Here is an 18,264-nt window from a genome sequence, read left to right on the forward strand (position 1 = left end):
TCATCCTTGTGCCTCCTTGCCTTGCGTTTTTCCTCTTGTTTTATTACCAGTTTACTGGAGTTTCTGTTATTTACGTTGAATATGTCTGCTTTCTGCTACTTCTTCTGTGTTTGGTCTCTCCACTTTGTTTAGCCAGCTCTCCATTGCTTGTGCATGTGTGTTTATAACAGTCAACAAATGTTTACTTAGTGGTGTTTCAGGTATTGTAGTAGGTGTGGGTAATTATGGGAGTGATGGGGATGGACGAGACAGGCCAGAGGAGACCTGAGAGCAAGAGTAGATGAGGTTTGGAGACTGAGTCTAAGGGAAGATTATGTGAGTGAAGGGTAGAAGGGAACAGAAGCCAGGAAGAGTGAACAGAAAGAATATAAGGAAATGGTTATAGGCTCCAGGACAAGATAGAATTTTAAGGAGGAGGAGTGGTTCACAACGTTTATAATCTCTAGAGAAGTCAAGTGACATGAGAATAAAAAAGAGACTACTGTTTTAGATTTGAAAATCCAGAGGTCACCGATGACTTGCTGAGAAACATCACAGGTTGATGGAGTTGGGGGTCCTAGATTGTGGAGCGATGGGTCAGGTTTGGTGGACATACAAGTGAAGTCTGAGGCACTGGGAGATACTTTGGGAATCCATGCTGGCTAACTTCCTTTTTTGGTATAGCACGAGAAGTCAAGCAGGTGGTAAGGTTAGAGTTTTACACTTGAAGGGAATGGAAACGTTTTTTATGCATAGTTCTTTCTTGTAAATATATTTCTTTGTAAACGTTTACAAAGTATTAAGAATGCCTTGCTTATGTGGAAGTAATACTGGAGAGGCTGGAGTTCAAATTAAGCCATTAATTCATTAGACTATGATTCACGAGTGGTTTCATTGTCACTGGATTGCCCCTTCCTGCCTCCCTTCAGTTTAGGAAGCAGTCTCAAGAATCAGTTATTTCACCTAAAAATATTTTAATATATAACTCTAAGCTATGTGGACTCTTTTAAAAAAATCAAAATCTTGTAATAACTAAAATAATTAATGGCAATTCTTTAATATCACTAAATGTACATTCAGTATTTAAATTTCTCCAGTCTCTCTCTGTTGCCAGGCTGGAGTGCAGTGGTGCCATCTTGGTTCACTGCAACCTCCTTTTCCCGGGTTCAAGTGATTCTCCTGCCTCAGCCTCCCGAGCAGCTGGGACTACAGGCACGTGCCTCATGCCCAGCTAATTTTTTGTATTTTTAGTGGAGACAGGGTTTCACCATGTTGGTCAGGATGGTCTCAATCTTTTGACCTCGTGATCTGCCCACCTTGGCCTCCCAAAGTGCTGGGATTACAGGTGTGAACCACCGTGCCCGGCCTAGTTATCCTGTTCTAACTCACATTATCTCTTTCCAACTGCAATAGCGTCCTAGTCTCACTGTTTACATTTTTGCCCTTTCTTAGCTATTTTTTCGATAGTTTTCTGCCCATCAATTTTTTTAATGGCATAAAATTTGCCATTTCAAAGTGTACAATCCAGTGGCATTAATTAAATTCACAATGTTGTGCAGCCATCATCATTGTGTTTCCAAAGCTTTTCTCATCACCCTAAAGAGAGGTTCTGTAATCATTAGGCAATAATGATAACATTATTCCCTAACCTGGTAACCTCTAGTCTATTTCCTGTTTCTATGAATTTGCCTATTCTAAATATTTCATATAAGTGGGATTATATATTTTTCCTTTTGTGTCTGGCTTATTTTACTTAGCACAGCGTTGGGTGATTGTGAATAAAGTCTTTGTAAACATTTGATTATAAATTTATGTGTGGACATGTTTTCATTTCTTGTGGGCGTGTATCTAGGACTGGAATTTCTGGATTATATAGTAATTCTATGTTTAATCAGGAGGAACTACCAGACTATTTTCCAAAGTGGCAATGTCATTTTATATTCTCATCAACAGTGCTCAAAGCTCCCGGTTTCTCCACCCTCTTACCAGTGCTTGTTGTATGTTGTTGCAGTGGGTTAGAGACAGATCTCCTTGTGGCTTTGATTTGGATTTTCCTGATGGCTAATGTCTCTCTTATTCTTGAAATACCTGCTTCTCCTAATGTGAACATAATACTGTGTTTTCTTGGTTTTCCTGTTACCTTATGTAGAAGAATGGGTACAGGTTCTGATAGCCTTATTTTTGAGGTGAGAATAAAGATATTTTGTAGTTGATAGACCAAAAAATAAAACTGGAAATTTATCTTGAAAGTGACCAACAGAAGAACTAAAATTAGCGAGGTACATTAAGAGTGGAGGAGAGGGCCGGGCGCGGTGGCTCAAGCCTGTAATCCCAGCACTTTGGGAGGCCGAGACGGGTGGATCACGAGGTCGAGAGATCGAGACCATCCTGGTCAACATGGTGAAACCCCGTCTCAACTAAAAATACAAAAAATTAGCTGGGCACGGTGGTGTGTGCCTGTAATCCCAGCTACTCGGGAGGCTGAGGCAGGAGAATTGCCTGAACCCAGGAGGCGGAGGTTGCGGTGAGCCGAGATCGTGCCATTGCACTCCAGCCTGGGTAACAAGAGCGAAACTCCGTCTCAAAAAAAAAAAAAAAAAGAGTGGAGGAGAGGTGTTTTTATGGGAATTATAAGTTGGTTGAAGCATCGTGTCCTAATGGGTAATATCTTATAGATATTTAAAGGTGAAAAATAATGCTAAAAACGTATTATTTAGAAATTTGAGGCTAGGCACAGTGGCTTACACTTGTAATCCCAGTGCTTTGGAAGGCCAAGGTGGGTGGATCACCTGAGGTCAGGAGTTCAAGACCAGCCTGGCCAACATGGTGAAACCCAGTCTCTATTAAAAATATAAAAATCAGCTGGGTGTGGTGGCATGTGACTGTAGTCTCAGCTATTCGGGAAGCTGAGGCAGGAGAACCACTTGAACCTGGGAGGCAGAGGTTGCAGTGAGCCAAGATTGCCCCACTGCACTCTAGCTTGGGTGACAGAGTGAGACTCCATCAAAAAAAAAAAAAAAAGGAATTTGAGAGTAAGTGCCAGAGACCCCTGAAATGAAATGGTTAGATATTATTGCCTTGGGGAGCAGAAGGAAGCTTTTTGTGCTGTTTGACTTTTTTTTTGGAAATAGGATCTTGCTCTGTCACCCAGGCTGTAGTGCAGTTGTGCGGTCATGGCTCACTGTAGCCATGACTTCCTGGGCTTAGGCAATCCTACCACCTCAGCCTCCCCAGTAGCTGGGACTACAGGCACATGCCAGCATGCCCAGCTAAGTTTTTCTGTTTTTTTTTTTTAGAGACGGTCTCAGTATGTTGCCTAGGCTGGTCTTGAACTCCTGGGCTCAAGCGATCTGCTCACCTTGGCCTCCCTAAGTGCGGGATTACAGTCTTGAGCCACTATGCCCAGCCTCTGACATTTTAATCGTATGGTGTATATTGCTTTGATTAAAAACTTAAAAACAAAATAAAATTCTAATTTTAACAAGTGTAGCGAAAAACAATGACAAAAAAACAACAACGTAGTCTTTCATTAGGGGGAAGGCTGAGGAAAGTACCAAACAGCAGCAGAGTTTTAAACTTTAAATAGACAGGTCTCAGTGCCTGAACTGGCCATTTCCTTTTACTTCATCCTCCAAGGAGTTCAATCACTTGGCGTGACTTCACTTCTTTTAAGCAAAAGAGTGGTGCCCAGGCAACATGGGTGACTGGAGTGCCTTAGGCAAACTCCTTGACAAGGTCCAAGCCTACTCCACCACTGGAGGGAAGGTGTGGCTATCAGTACTTTTCATTTTCCGAATCCTGCTACTGGGGACAGCGGTTGAGTCAGCCTGGGGAGATGAGCAGTCGGCATTTCGTTGTAACACTCAACAACCTGGTTGTGAAAACATCTGCTATGATAAGTCTTTCCCAATCTCTCGTGTGCGCTTCTGGGTCCTGCAGATCATATTCGTGTCTGTACCCACACTCTTGTACCTGGCTCATGTCTTCTATGTGATGCGAAAGGAAGAGAAACTGAACAAGAAAGAGGAGGAACTCAAGGTTGCCCAAACTGATGGTGTCAATGTGGAGATGCACTTGAAGCAGATTCAGATCAAGAAGTTCAAGTATGGTATTGAAGAGCATGGCAAGGTGAAGATGCGAGGAGGGTTGCTGCGGCTACATCATCAGTGTCCTCTTCAAGTCTGTCTTCGAGGTGGCCTTCCTGCTGATCCAGTGGTACATCTATGGGTTCAGCTTGAGTGCTGTTTACACTTGCAAAAGAGATCCCTGCCCACATCAGGTGGACTGCTTCCTCTCTCGCCCCACAGAGAAAACCATCTTTATCATCTTCATGCTGGTGGTGTCCTTGGTGTCTCTTGCCTTAATATCATTGAACTCTTCTATGTTTTCTTCAAGGGCGTTAAGGATCGAGTTAAGGGAAAGAGCGACCCTTACCATGCCACCACTGGCCCGCTGAGCCCCTCCAAAGACTGTGGGTCTCCAAAATACGCTTATTTCAATGGCTGCTCCTCACCAACCGCTGCCCTCTCACCCATGTCTCCTCCTGGGTACAAGCTGGTTACTGGCGACAGAAACAATTCTTCTTGCTGCAATTACAACAAGCAAGCAAGCGAGCAAAACTGGGCTAATTACAGTGCAGAACAAAATCGAATGGGGCAAGCGGGAAGCACCATCTCTAACTCCCATGCACAGCCTTTTGATTTCCCCGATGATAACCAGAATTCTAAAAAACTAGCTGCTGGACACGAACTACAGCCACTAGCCATTGTGGACCAGCGACCTTCAAGCAGAGCCAGCAGTCGTGCCAGCAGCAGACCTCGGCCTGATGACCTGGAGATCTAGATACAGGCTTGAAAGCATCAAGATTCCACTCAACTGTGGAGAAGAAAAAAGGTGCTGTAGAAAGTGCACCAGGTGTTAATTTTGATCCAGTGGAGGTGGTACTCAACAGCCTTACTCATGAGGCTGAGAAAACACAAAGACATTAGAATACCTAGGTTCATTGGGGGTGTTTGGGGTAGATGGGTGGAGAGGGAGGGGATAAGAGAGGTGCATGTTGCTATTTAAAGTAGTGGATTCAAAGAACTTAGATTATAAATAAGAGTTCCATTAGGTGTTACATAGATAAGGGCTTTTTCTCCCCGCAAACACCCCTAAGAATGGTTCTGTGTATGTGAATGAGTGGGTGGTAATTGTGACTAAATATTTTTGTTTTACCGAGAAACTGAAATGATTTTACCCAGGAATAAATACTTCCTGAACACCTTTGGTCTTTTCAACAAGGAAAAGACAGAGGATTGTCCTTAAGTCCCTGCTAAAACATTCCATTGTTGAAATTTGCACTTTGAAGGTAAGCTTTCTAGGCCTGACCCTCCAGGTGTCAATGGACTTGTGCTACTATATGTTTTTTTTTATTCTTGGTATCAGTTTCATATTCAGATAAGGCCCACAGAATAAGACTTGCCATGCATTTGCAAATTTCAGCATTATACCTACTACATTCTTTTCCCATCCACTTGCACCGTATCATTACCATCACTTTTTCATCATTCCTCCACTACTACTTACATTCATTTAATGGTTTCTGTAAACGTTTTTAAGACAGTTGCGATGTAATGTAACATTTTTTTCTTTTTTGAGCTAGAGTCAGGGAATCAAGCCATGCTTAATGTTTAGTAATCACTTGTATGTGTATGTGTGTGGAAGAGTGTGTTTTGTTGTCATGTATTGGTACAAGCAGATACAGTATAAACTCACAAACACAGATTTGAAAATAATGCACATACAGTGTTCAAATTTGAACTTTTCTCATGGATTTTTGTGGTGTGGGCCAATATGGTGTTTACATTATATAATTCCTGCTGTGGCAAGTAAAGCACACTTTTTTTCCCCTAAAACGTTTTTCCCCATGTATCCTATTATGGATACTCGTTTTGTTAATTATGATTCTTTCTCTCTCTCTTTTTTTTTTTTAGGATATAGCAATAATGCTATTACTGAAATGAATGATTTTCTTTTTCTGAAATGTAATCATTGATGCTTGAATGATAGAATTTTAGTACTGTAAACAGGCTTTAATCATTAATGTGAGAGACTTAGAAAAAATGCTTAGAGTGGACTATTAAGTATGCCTAAACGAATTTTGCAGTAACTGGTATTCTTGGGTTTGCCCTTCTTAATACACAGTAATTCAGAACTTGTATTCTATTATGAGTTTGACAGTCTTTTGGCATGACCAGCAAATTTGATATTTGCACTAAGATTTTACTGGGAATGCAAGAGAGGTTTAAAGAGGATTCAGTAGTACGCATATAACTAATTTATTTGAACTGTATGCTGAAGATGTCTACCAGTTTCTCCAAATGCCTTTTTTAAAATTCATCAGAGATGATTAGTGAAAATGCTGAGTATGACACTTTTCATCTTGCATGTCAGCTACGTAAACAGTTTTGTACAATGGAAAATACTATACTAATTTGTTTGACATTCCATGTTAAACTACTGTCATGTTCAGCTTCATTGCATGTAATGTAGACCTAGACCATCATCAAATTGTGTGTTCTGGAGAGTGTTCTTTATTCAATAAAGTTTTAATTTAGTATAAAGAAAAAAAAAAAACCAACAACGTAATAAAAGGTGCTTCCAGCTATTGTAGAAGCATATCTACTCATTAAATTGCCAAAAGGGCTGCCTGTCACTTTTCTGTTATTCCCCCCCGCCCCCCGCAATATCACAAGCCTCTGGTTATAATAATTACATATGGCACTTTCTGTATGGGTGCTAGGTGGGTGGATTTGTAGGAGTGTTGTTTTTCCGAAGCCCTTTGTGGCTTGTGCTGGAGTGTTGCCTGTTTAACCTTTGGTTTCCTTCCTTCCTTCCTTCCTTCCTTCCTTCCTTCCTTCCTTCCTTCCTTCCTTCCTTCCTTCCTTCCCTCCCTCCCTCCCTCCCTCCTTCTTTCCTTCCTTCCTTCCCTCCATCCTTCCTCCAGAATCACTGAAAAATTAAAATCAAATATTTTGATTGAATGCTTACATGCTTTTAATAGACTTATTCAGAGCATAATACATCACAAGTAGCACCTACTTTAGGTTTTTGTTCCCCAAAGTTGGACTGATTGTCCTTCACTTTCTATATTTGAGTTGTGCGTCCTGCTAATTAGCTTTTAAAAGCCACTGAGATTAGGAGCCAAATTTGGTACCTGTGTAGTTTTTAGCCTAGTTAAGCAGCAGTCTTTCTACATTTTTATAAAACTTCTTTCTATGCAAATGTAATGATCTGTTTATAGATAAGAGATAAAGTGTTTTAATCTTACTCAGGGGATCCCTGATGAGCCCAAAATGAGACCCAACTGCAACAGTAAGCAGAGCACCAGTGCATAATTACCATAGTAGTTGAAGTTTTAATCCTCTGATAAAATATTTATCTATGCTGTATATCACATTAATTTTTAGATCTTCTTCATTGGAAAGTTTATTTTGTTAGCTTGCTTATATGGTTGAAATTAAAGATGACATGTAGATGTAGTCTTATTTTAAAATATGGGGCCAGGCTTGGTGGCTCACATCTGTAATCCCAGCACTTTGGGAGGCCAAGGGTGGGAAATCAGTTGACACCAGGATTTTGAGATCAGCCTGGGCAACATGGCAAGACCATGTATCTACAAAAAAGAGAATTAGCTGGGAGTAGTGGCATGTGCCTGTAGTCCCAGCTACTTGGGAGGCTTAGGCAGGAGGATCGCTTCAGCCAAGGAGTTTGAGGCTGCAGTGAGCTGTGATCACACAACCATACTCCTGCCTGGGGAACATCAAGACCCTAAAGTTATCTTTTAAAATTGGTCAGTCTGCTTTTACAAAGCTTTCTTTTGGGATAATTTTAAAATTACAGGAAAGTTGGAAGACTAGTACAGAGAACTCTTATATGCTCTTTATCTAAGTACAACAAATTTTAACATTTGCTCCATTGGCTTTATCATATTTATTTCCTCTCTATCTATATACAGCCCCCCCCACAACACACATACATAAATATCATTTATTTTTCACAACTTTTTGAGAGTAGGCTGCATACCTAATGTCTCTTTACTTACTACTTTAGTGTGTCTTTCCTAAGAACAAGGATATTCTCTTATATAACCATTCTACACTTAGTCAAATCCAAAATATTTAACATTCACGTTAATACTTTTGACCTCTAATTCATTTTTCCATTTTGTCAATGTTGTAATAATGTTGTTTCATTTTTTTCCTAGTCCAAGATCTAGTGTAGGATTGTGTGTGTGTGTGTGTGTGTGTATGTATGTATATGTACATATACATACATATGCACTATATGTGTGTGTGTACATATATATATATATATATTTTTTTTTTTTTTTTTTTCGAGATAGAGTTGTGCTCTGTCTCCTAGACTGGAATGCAGTGGTGTGATCTCGGCTTACTGCAGCCTCCACCTTCCAAGTTCAAGCAATTGTCCTGCCTCAGCCTCCTGAGTAGCTGGGATTACCCGTGTGCGCCACCACGACTAGCTAATTTTTTTGTATGTTTAGTAGAGATGGGGTTTTGACATGTTGGTCAGGCTGGACCTGACCTCAGGTGATCCTCGACCTCCCAAAGTGCTGAGATTACAGGCATGAGCCACTGCACCTGGCTGCACTGGCTTATATATTGTTAATATATGTAGTTGTCATGTCTTTTTAGTCTCCATTAATCTGGAGTAGTTCCTCAGTCTTTTCTCATCTTTTATGATATTAATATTTTTGAAGAATGCAAGCCTGTTATTTTATAGAATAAATACCCTAAGTTAGGTTTGTCTGATGATTCCTCATAGACTTGAATTTTTCAACCCCAGCCAGAGTATTACATAAGACATTGTTTATGTAGTATATGTGTGATAGTGAGATTGTGTCATTCTCAGGATATCTCACCGGGAAACACACAATGTCCATCTGTTCCTGGTTGGCGAAGTTTTAATCACCTGGTTAAGATACAGCCTGGAGTGGGTAGTTCCTATTTTTCTCCTTGTAACTAATAAGACAGTCTTCGGGGAGATATGTGGAGACCATGCAAATATCTATTCCTCATCAGTTTTTTTTCTCCAGAGAATTAACATTTATTCCTGATTGGTTCTTGCTTGAATCACTATGGTCCCCTCCACATTTATATCTTTATTTTCTTCTAAGGAGGAGATTTACCTTTTCCTTTATTTATTTATTTTTGAAACGGAGTCTTGCTCTGTCGCCAGGCTAGAATGCAGTGGCACAATCTCTGCTCACTGCAGTCTCCGCCTCCCGGGTTCAAGCAAGTCTCCTGCCTCAGCCTCTCGAGTAGCTGGGGTTACAGGCATGTGCCCCCACGCCTGGCTAATTTTTGTATACTTTGTAGAGATGGGGTTTTGCCATGTTGTCCAGGCTGGTCTTGAACTTCTGAGCTAAAGCAATATGCCCGCCTCAACCTCCCAAAGTGCTGGGATTACAGACGTGAGCCATCATGCCTAAACTGTAAATTTTTTTTTTAGACGGAGTTTAGCTCTTGTTGCCCAGGCTAGAGTGCAATGGTGCGATCTCGGCTCACTGCAACCTTCAACTCCCAGGTTCAAGTGATTCTCCTGCCTCAGCTTCCCGAGTAGCTGGGATTATAGGCAGGCCCCACCATGCCTGGCTAATTTTGTATTTTTAGTAGAAACGGGGTTTCTCCATGTTGATCAGGCTGGTCTTGAACTCCTGACCTCAGGTGTTCCACCCATCTCAGCCTCCCAAAGTGCTGGGATTAGAAGAGTGAGCCGCTGTGCCTGGCCATAAATTTTTTTAAAAGGCATATTGAATTTTGTTGAATGCCGTTTTCTGCATCTATAGAAATTATCATATATGTTTTGTCTTTCATTCTGTTAATTGATTTCTTATGTTAAACCATCCTGGCATTCCTTGGGATGAATCCCACTCCATAATGATGAATGATCTTTTGTTTTTTCTTTATTTTTTTTTGAGACAGGGTCTCACTCTGTTGCCCAGGCTGGAGTGCAGTGATGGGATTATGTGGCTCACTGCAGTTTCCACCTCCTGAGCTTAAGTGATCCTCCCACCTCAGCCTTCTGAGTAGCTGGGACTATAGGCATGTACCACCATGCCTGGCTAATTTTTGTAATTTTAGTAGGGGTTTTGCCATGTTGCCCAGGCTGGTTATGAAGGCTCAAGCAATCTGCCCACCTTGGCCTCTGCAAGTACTGTTGTATGATCTTTTTGATGGGCTGTTGAATTTGGTTTACAAATATTTTGTTGAGGATTTTTGCCTCTATGTTAATCAGGGATATTGGTCTGTAATTTTCTTCTTTTGTTGTGTTTGTTTGGTTTTGCTATCAGAGTAATGCTGGCTTTGTTGAATGAGTTTGGAAGTATTCCCTCTTCTTCCATTTTTTGGAATAGTTTGAGAGGACTTGGTATTAGTTATTTAATCGTTTTATAGAGTTCAGCAGTGAAGCCATCAGGTCCTGGGCTTTTCTTTGATGGAAGACTTTTGGATTGTATGTGTCTAGGAATTTATCTCTTTTTTCTAGGTTATTGAGTTGGTTGACCTGTAGTTGTTCATAATATTACGATCCTTTGTATTTCAGTTGTAACGTCTCCTTTTTCATCTCTGATTTTATTGATTCGAGTCTTCCCTCTTTTTTTTTTGATTCCAGCTAAAGGTTTAAATCTAGCTAAAGGCTTTAAGTTAAAATCTCTGATTTTATTGATTTGAGTCTTCCCTCTTTTTTTCTTATTCTAGCTAAAGGTTTGTCAATTTTATGTTTTTTAAAAAACCAGCTCTTTGTTTCATTGATCTTTTGTATTGTTTTTCTAGTCTCCATTTCATTTATTTCTGCTCTTATATTTTTATTATTTCCCTTATAATTATGTTGGGTTGTTCAAGCCAAACAGGTAGCATCCTAAAGTATCTGAAAACCTAATTTTGTCAAATGATGTGTCTGTCCTGCCTTGATTTCCCTGGCTCAATTGATCCTCCCCCATCAGCCTCCTGAGTATCTGCAGCTATAGGCATGTGCCACCATGCCCAACTAATTTTTATTTAAAACATTTTTATTTTAGGTTCAGGGGTACATGTGCAGGTTTTTATATAGGTACACTTATGTCATGTGGGTTTGTTATATACTTTGTCACCCACGTATAAGTCTAGTACCCAACAGTTATTTTTTCTGCTCCTCTCCCTCCTCCCATCCTCCATCCTCAAGTAGGCCCCAGTGTCTGTTGTTCCACTCCCTGTGTCCATGTGTTCTTGACATCTAGCTCCCCCTTTAAGCAAGAACATGCAGTATTTGTTTTTCTGTTCCTGTGTTAGTTTGCTACGGATGATGGCCTCCAGCTCCATCCATGTTCCTGCACAGGACATGATTTTGTTCATTTTAGAGCTGCATAGTATTCCATGGCATATATGTACCACATTTTCTTTATGCATTCTACCATTGATGGGCATTTAGGTTGATTCTATGTCTTTGCTGTTATGAATAGTGCTACAGTGAACATACATGTGCATGTGTCTTTAGGTTAGAATGATTTATATTCCCTTGAACATATACCAAGTAATGGGATTGCTGGGTTGAATGATAGTTCTGTTTTTAGGTCTGTGAGGAATCACCACATTTTTTTCCACAATGGTTGACCTTATTTACATTACCACCAGCAGTGTATAACTGGCCTGGAGCAGAGGCTCAGCCTCTAATCCCACCACTTTCAGAGGCTGAGGCAACTGGATCACATGAGGCCAGGAGTTTGAAACCCACCTGGCTAATGTAGCAAAGCCCCATCTCTTCTAAAAATAGACAAATTAGCTGGGTGTTGTGCTGCTCATCTGTAATCCCAGCTACTCAGTAGGCAGAAGCATGAGAATTGCTTGAACCCAGGAGGCAAGGTTGCAGTGAGCTGAGATCGTGCCACTGCACTCCAGCTTGAGAAACAGAGCAAGATTGTCTCAAAAAAATGAAAAACCAACAAACAAAAAAACAATGTTCAAGTGTTCCCTTTTCTCTGCATCCTTGCTGACATCTTTTTTTAAAAATTCATTTTTTAACCATACAGATGATTTTTTAATTTTTTGTAGAGCTGTGGTTTCACTATGTTGCCCAGGTTGGTGCTGGTTTGATACTCCTGGGCACAAGCAATTCCCCTGCATTGGCCTCCCAAAGTGTTGGGATTATAGGCATGAGCCACTGTGCCTGCCTCTGATAGGTGTTCTTTTAATACTTCTTCTGAACTTTTGAACTTCCTTTGTTAATTTATGTTTATTATCACTGTTGATTCCCCATATCATCGAGGAGTTATTAGTGATGCATTTGGTACAGTTTTAGAAGTAGATGCTGCTACGTTTTGTTCATTTACAGAGTGATGGCAGCTCGTAGTTACTCTTACCAAGTGCATTATTACTACTGATTTGTGAATTACTTTATTTTTTCTGAAACAATTCAAGTCTTTAGAAAGAGAATCTGAATTATTTGGTAGAATACCATCTCCTGCCATATCCACTGAGTCTGATGAAACAGATTTTGACAAGAAAATATCACTTGGTGTTTAGGCATTTTTCTGTCTTTTCTTAATTACCATCTGAAGGATAGTAGCATCTAGAAAACGAAAAAAGAGGTTTAGTTGAGATGCTTATGTTTGATTTATATTTTATCGCTGCAGTTCGTATTCCTCATTTTCAAGGAATGTCTTTCTTTTTTCTTGCCAAGTAAAACAGTAGGAGTGAAAGGAACAAAGAAATCCATAGCTGGTTGTGATCAATTAGTTGTAAACACAAGGCATTTATTTCTTAAAGCAAGAAGATATATTAAATGATAGTCTTCATTTTCCCAAGTCAAGTTAAAATCAGATTATATGGCAAAACCCTCTTCTTTCTTTGCTTTAACATAGAGAACAAAGGAAGATGCCAGTACTAATAAATAAACATTAACAGATACATGGGGGGAAGAAAAGACCACGCAGGACCAGTGCACTTCAGTGGCTAACAATTTCAGGGTAAGTCCAGACTAATCTTAACACAGTGAGTCAGAAAACTGAGAATTTAGAGGATGTTATGTGGCTCCAAGACTGCTTCCTCAACACTGTCCTCAAGACACACAAACGGTTGTTTAGCTAGATACCATCTTGAAAGGAGGGGCTAAACCCGTCACATGGGTCATGGATCACATATATTTTGGTCTTCTTGGAAATTTATGCTATTGAATATTTTCTCTCTTTCTCGTGTACCTTTTTTTTTTGAGACAGGTTCTGGCTCTATCACCAAGGCTGGAGTGCAGTGGAGCAGTCACGGCTTACAGCAGCCTCCGCCTCCTGGGTGAAGTGAGCCTTCCACCTCAGCCTCTTGAGCAGCTGGGATCGCAGACACATGCCACCACCCCTGGCTAATTTTTTAAAAATTTTCAGTAGAGTTGGGGTTTTGCCATGTTGCCTAGGTTTGCCTTGAACTTCTGAGCTCAAGTGATTCACCCACCTTGGCCTCCTAAAATGTTAGGACTGCATGAGTAAGCCACTGCACCAGGCGTTTTCTTGTCTATCTTTAAACCTTTTTCTCTCTCTCCTGATACATTCCCATCAGCTCTTAAATATGCTATATTGTCTTCCCTCAAAAAGAAAACAAACAGCACTGTCTCTTTTTGCCTTACACTTCTTAAGGCTACTGTATCATCTCCTCTTCTTCATAACCACATTTCTCAAAAGCTTTGTTTATAATCGAAGACTCCAGCTTCCTTTGCAGGCTCATCCTCCCCTGGCGTCTAAAGTTTAGATTTTAGACCTGTTTAGAAACAGGTCTAAACAGGCCTGAAAAGGCCATCTTTTCGGTCCATACTCCTCCTCTTGTCATACAGAGTTGCAATTACTTATGTAATAGTTATTCTAGAAATTATATTTCAATCTAAATAGACCTTCCTTTTGAATTCCACATTCTTGTATTTAACTGTCTAGTTGATATTTCAACTTGGATATTTCAGAGGAGCTGGAAATTCAACATGTTTAAAGCAGTGTTTCCAATCTTCATTCTTAAATTTACTTCTTTCCCACCTTCCTTATTTCAGTAATTGGTACCACTGTTTCGTCCTTGTGAGAAACCTGGAAAGTATCCTTGACATCTTTTTTTCCTCTCTCTGACCTGTTAGCCTAAAAACTGCAAAGCCTGTTGATTTCAGCAGTAGAATGTTTCTCACATACAGCATCATCCTAGTTGAAACTATCATACCATAACCTCTTGCCTGAATTTCTTTCTTAGTCTCCTAATTTGTCACCTGGTATTCTCATTTTTGTTCCCCTCCTAGCTACTGTTCTCACTTAGTTTAGGGCTTCAGAGTGTTACCATGCCTACATGTCCCTCTCTGCCTCATCTTGAACCACTCCTTGACTTTTTCCTTTTGTCAACGCTCATTGCAGTCATTCAACAAGTTCATTTCGTTTTCTTCCTATATCACCAAGTTTTTCTTACATTTTCTTTTCCATGCCAACTAAACAGTTCAGGCCCCCAGTTTCTCACCTGGATGTCATCCCTGCCTCTTAAATGTGATTTTGCTGTCCCCTACCGATTTGTTCTTTTTTTTTCTACTCAATTAAAATGTATTTTGTTGCTTTGTTTACTTGCAAACTATGTAACATGTATCTCGTTTTGGCCTAAAATGTTTCTTAATGCTCATTTCTTTCTTATTTACGAATCTGTTTTTATGTTAGCTGATAGAGTGAGATATCTAAGATTTCTCTGGATCCCGACTTCTCTTACAACATAAAGTCCAAAATCCTTAGTGTGTTTGTGTAGCCTTCCAGTTCTGACCCTTCTCTCAGCTCCAGGCTGAGTTTGTTTCAGCTACACCAAATGGCCTGAAGGTGATTCTCCTGCTCTCCAAGCCTCTGGGTCAATGGGTCCCAAAGATGGAGTGGTCTGAGATGCAGTTTTGTGGGTGGCGGGGTCTGTGTGCCCCTTCCATTGCCCAGGTGTACAATTCCCAGTGGACACAGTGGCACAGATAGGGCCTATGACTTGAGGCCAGGCTCCCATGGGGTTGTGGGAGAGGCAGGCCCGAGGATGGGGGTTATCGCTGTGGAGCATAGTTCTTCAGGCCTCTAGGCCTGGGGTCCTGCAGCATCTGCGGGAGAAGTCCCTAGACCCAGCAGGCGAATTCTTCCTGCCATGCCTGTAACTCAGGATGCTAGGCTTTCCACACCTCCATCAAGGTAAAGGTGTTCAGAAACCGGACCTTAACCTGGATGCCTCCTCCCCTTTGTTTTAGATTCCACTCTTTTGTGGAAGCCTTCCTTGCCCTCCCTCCCACACTGGATTAGATTGGCACCCTACTCTGTGTTGCACTTTGAAAATTAAATTGCATTTAGGTTTATATGTTTATTCCTTTTCTAAACTGTGAGTGCCTTCATCTTTACATCTCTAGAATTAGGCAGACAATCAATTAATTTAGAATAAATACGAATGAATGCTGAACACAGGTATGCCAGAAGTATGTGGCGCTGCGAAAACCAACTAATAGCGGTACTTTTCCTGTGTTTAAGAAGAAAGACGTTTGTGAATGAATGAATTTTCTTTGAAACAAAATCAGATTCTTACACAAGAAATACTACCAGATGCCCAACTCTTATTTCATGTATTTTTACATTCTGTTTAACTTAGGTTTTTGAGAAGTTACCTTAAACAATTTAGAGTCATTGTATGCCTTTAATAATGTTTGAGTACAGCTGTTTTCTGCCTCGTGGTCTTTTCTTCAGGCTAACTTGTCATGGCTTGTACCCTTGTGGCTGATAGGTACCCTTATGATGACTGAGGTTTATTTAGCTCAGTCAGCATTCATTGTAAGTGTGGTAGAAATGTACTAAATTTGTACTTAGCTAATTAGGAGTTTATAATAATTCTGACATGCTGGTTTGAAGTTTCTTTGTACTGTTCAAGGCAAAGAGAAAAGGATTTGTTTAGCTAATTAAAATTGTAAACAAGATGAAATGTTTAATCTACTTGAGGCAAACCAACAACTGTTGTCAAGTACTTATAAAATCAGCATAAACTGGGAATACACCAACTGAAATTATTTTTTGTTAATTAAAGCACTAAAGGATTTTCTAAGGCAGAGCTTTTGGTTGACTTCTTCCTTGGCATTTGTTGAGATTATTAGGAAATAGGAACCTACTGGTATTTTTCAAATTCTTTCTTCATGACCCACAGTGAGATATACATACTATATTGCTCTTCAGTATAAACACCCATGTAACTGAAACAAAAACTATAGAAAATAATATTTAACCATGTTTCTTATGATGTACCGTTTTAATTTTCTTATATTTCAAATATTAAAAAGTACTTCTCAGGACCCACTAAATTGATTTTACAAATTGATCAAGATCCACAGTTTGGGGAGGCTGATGTGATAGCTGGCACAAGTGGTGATGAGGAAAAAGAGGGCAGGAGATGCCACACTCAACGTACCTGGCTTCCAGGAGGAAATGTGAGCATAGAGAATGAAGACTATGTGAAGACACAGGGGAAAGACCACCATCTAAAAGGAAAGAGGCTGTAGAAGAAACCGGCTCTGCCAAAACCCTTATCTTGGACTTCTGGACCCTAGAACTAAGAATTTCAACTTTTGAAGCCTTTCCATTGCCCTCTGGCACCGCCAGTACCACAGACTCCATCCCTCTGCAGCCCCTTGGCAATGCGGTGCAGCTGCCACTCGACCAGGGAAGATCCAAGATGGCCCTTTTAGGAGCAGCTCAGGATTGCAGCTCCCAGTGAAAGCACAGAGGGTGAGTGGACGCCGCATTTCCAGATGGATCTTTATTGCCCACAGACCAGGAGATTCCTAGGTGGAGGAGCCCTACGGGTTACCAGTGCAGCTGTTTTGGCCAGCCTGGCTGTTTTAGCTGGTGTGGTGGCTCTCCATACAAAATACACTGGTCTGGTTGCCTTTTTAAGCTGGCCAGGAGATTCCCGGCCAGTGCCGTCGTTCCAGCCAGTGCAGTGGGTCTCCGCATGGGAAATCACACAGATGAATGTGCAAAAATCACAAGCATTCCTATACACCAATAACAGACTTAAAGAGAGCCAAATCAAGAACAAATTGCCATTCACAATTGCCACAAATAGAATAAAATACCTAGGAATACAACTAACAAGGAATGTAAAGGACCTCTTCAAGGATAACTACAAACCGCGGCTCAATGAAATAAGAGAGGACACAAACAGATGGAGAAACATTCCATGTTTATGGTTAGGAAGAATCAATATTGTGAAAATGGCCATACTGCCCAAAGTAATTTACAGATTCAATGCTATTCCCATCAAGCTACCAATGACCTTCTTCACAGAACTAGAAAAAACTACCTTAAACTTCATATGGAACCAAAAGAGAGCCCACATAGCCAAGGCAATTCTAAGTAAAAAGAACACAGTGGGAGGCATCACACTACTGGACTTCAAACTATAATACAAGGCTGCAGTAATCAAAACAGCATGGTACTGGTACCAAAACAGAGATATAGACCAATGGAATAGAACAGAGGCCTCAGAGGCAACACAACATATCTACAACCATACATCTTTGATAAACCTGATAAAAACAAGCAATGGGGAAAGGATTCCCTGTTTAATAAATGGTGTTGGGAAAACTGGCTAGCCATGTGCAGAAAGCAGAAACTGGACCCCTTCCTGACACCTTACACTAAAACTTACTCCAGATGGATTTAAGACTTAAACATAAGACCTGGCACCATAAAAACCCTAGAAGAAAATCTAGGCAAAACCATTCAGGACATAGGAGTAGGCAAGGACTTCATGACCAAAACACCAAAAGCATTGGCAACAAAAGCCAAAATAGACAAATGGGACTTAATTAAACTCCACAGCTTCTGCACGGCAAAAGAAACAGTCACTAGAGTGAATCAGCAACCAACAGAATGGGAAAAAATTTTTGCAGTTTACCCATCTGACAAAGGGCTGATATCCAGAATTTACAAAGAACTCAAACAGATTTACAAGAAAAAAACAAGCCCATTCAAAAATGGGCAAAGGACATGAACAGACACTTTACAAAAGAAGACATACATGAGGCCAACAAACATATGAAAAAATGCTCATCATCACTGGTCATTAGAGAAATGCAAATCAAAACTCCTTGAGATACCATCTCACGCCAGTTAGAATGGTGATCATTAAAAAATCTGGAGACAACAGATGCTGGAGAGGATGTGGAGAAATAGGAACACTTTTACACTGCTGGTGGGAGTGTAAATTAGTTCAACCATTGTGGAAGACAGTG

At 40.5% G+C, this 18,264-nt stretch overlaps 2 protein-coding genes across 12 annotated transcripts in view; both read left to right on the plus strand.

The window, feature by feature from the left end:
- SMYD3 (SET and MYND domain containing 3) overlaps positions 1-18,264 on the plus strand; it is an 839,170-nt gene that overhangs the window by 38,215 nt on the left and 782,691 nt on the right. The gene's annotated exons all lie outside the window — the stretch shown is intronic.
- On the plus strand, positions 3,535-5,716 carry LOC103789377 (gap junction alpha-1 protein-like). Its single transcript, XM_008985796.5, is given in 3 exon segments — positions 3,535-4,133; positions 4,135-4,334; positions 4,337-5,716. Coding segments are annotated over 3 exon segments (1,143 nt in total). The 5' UTR covers positions 3,535-3,675; the 3' UTR covers positions 4,822-5,716.

This window comes from Callithrix jacchus, chromosome 19, assembly GCF_049354715.1.
Source record: "Callithrix jacchus isolate 240 chromosome 19, calJac240_pri, whole genome shotgun sequence".
Taxonomy (NCBI): Eukaryota; Metazoa; Chordata; class Mammalia; order Primates; family Cebidae; genus Callithrix; species Callithrix jacchus.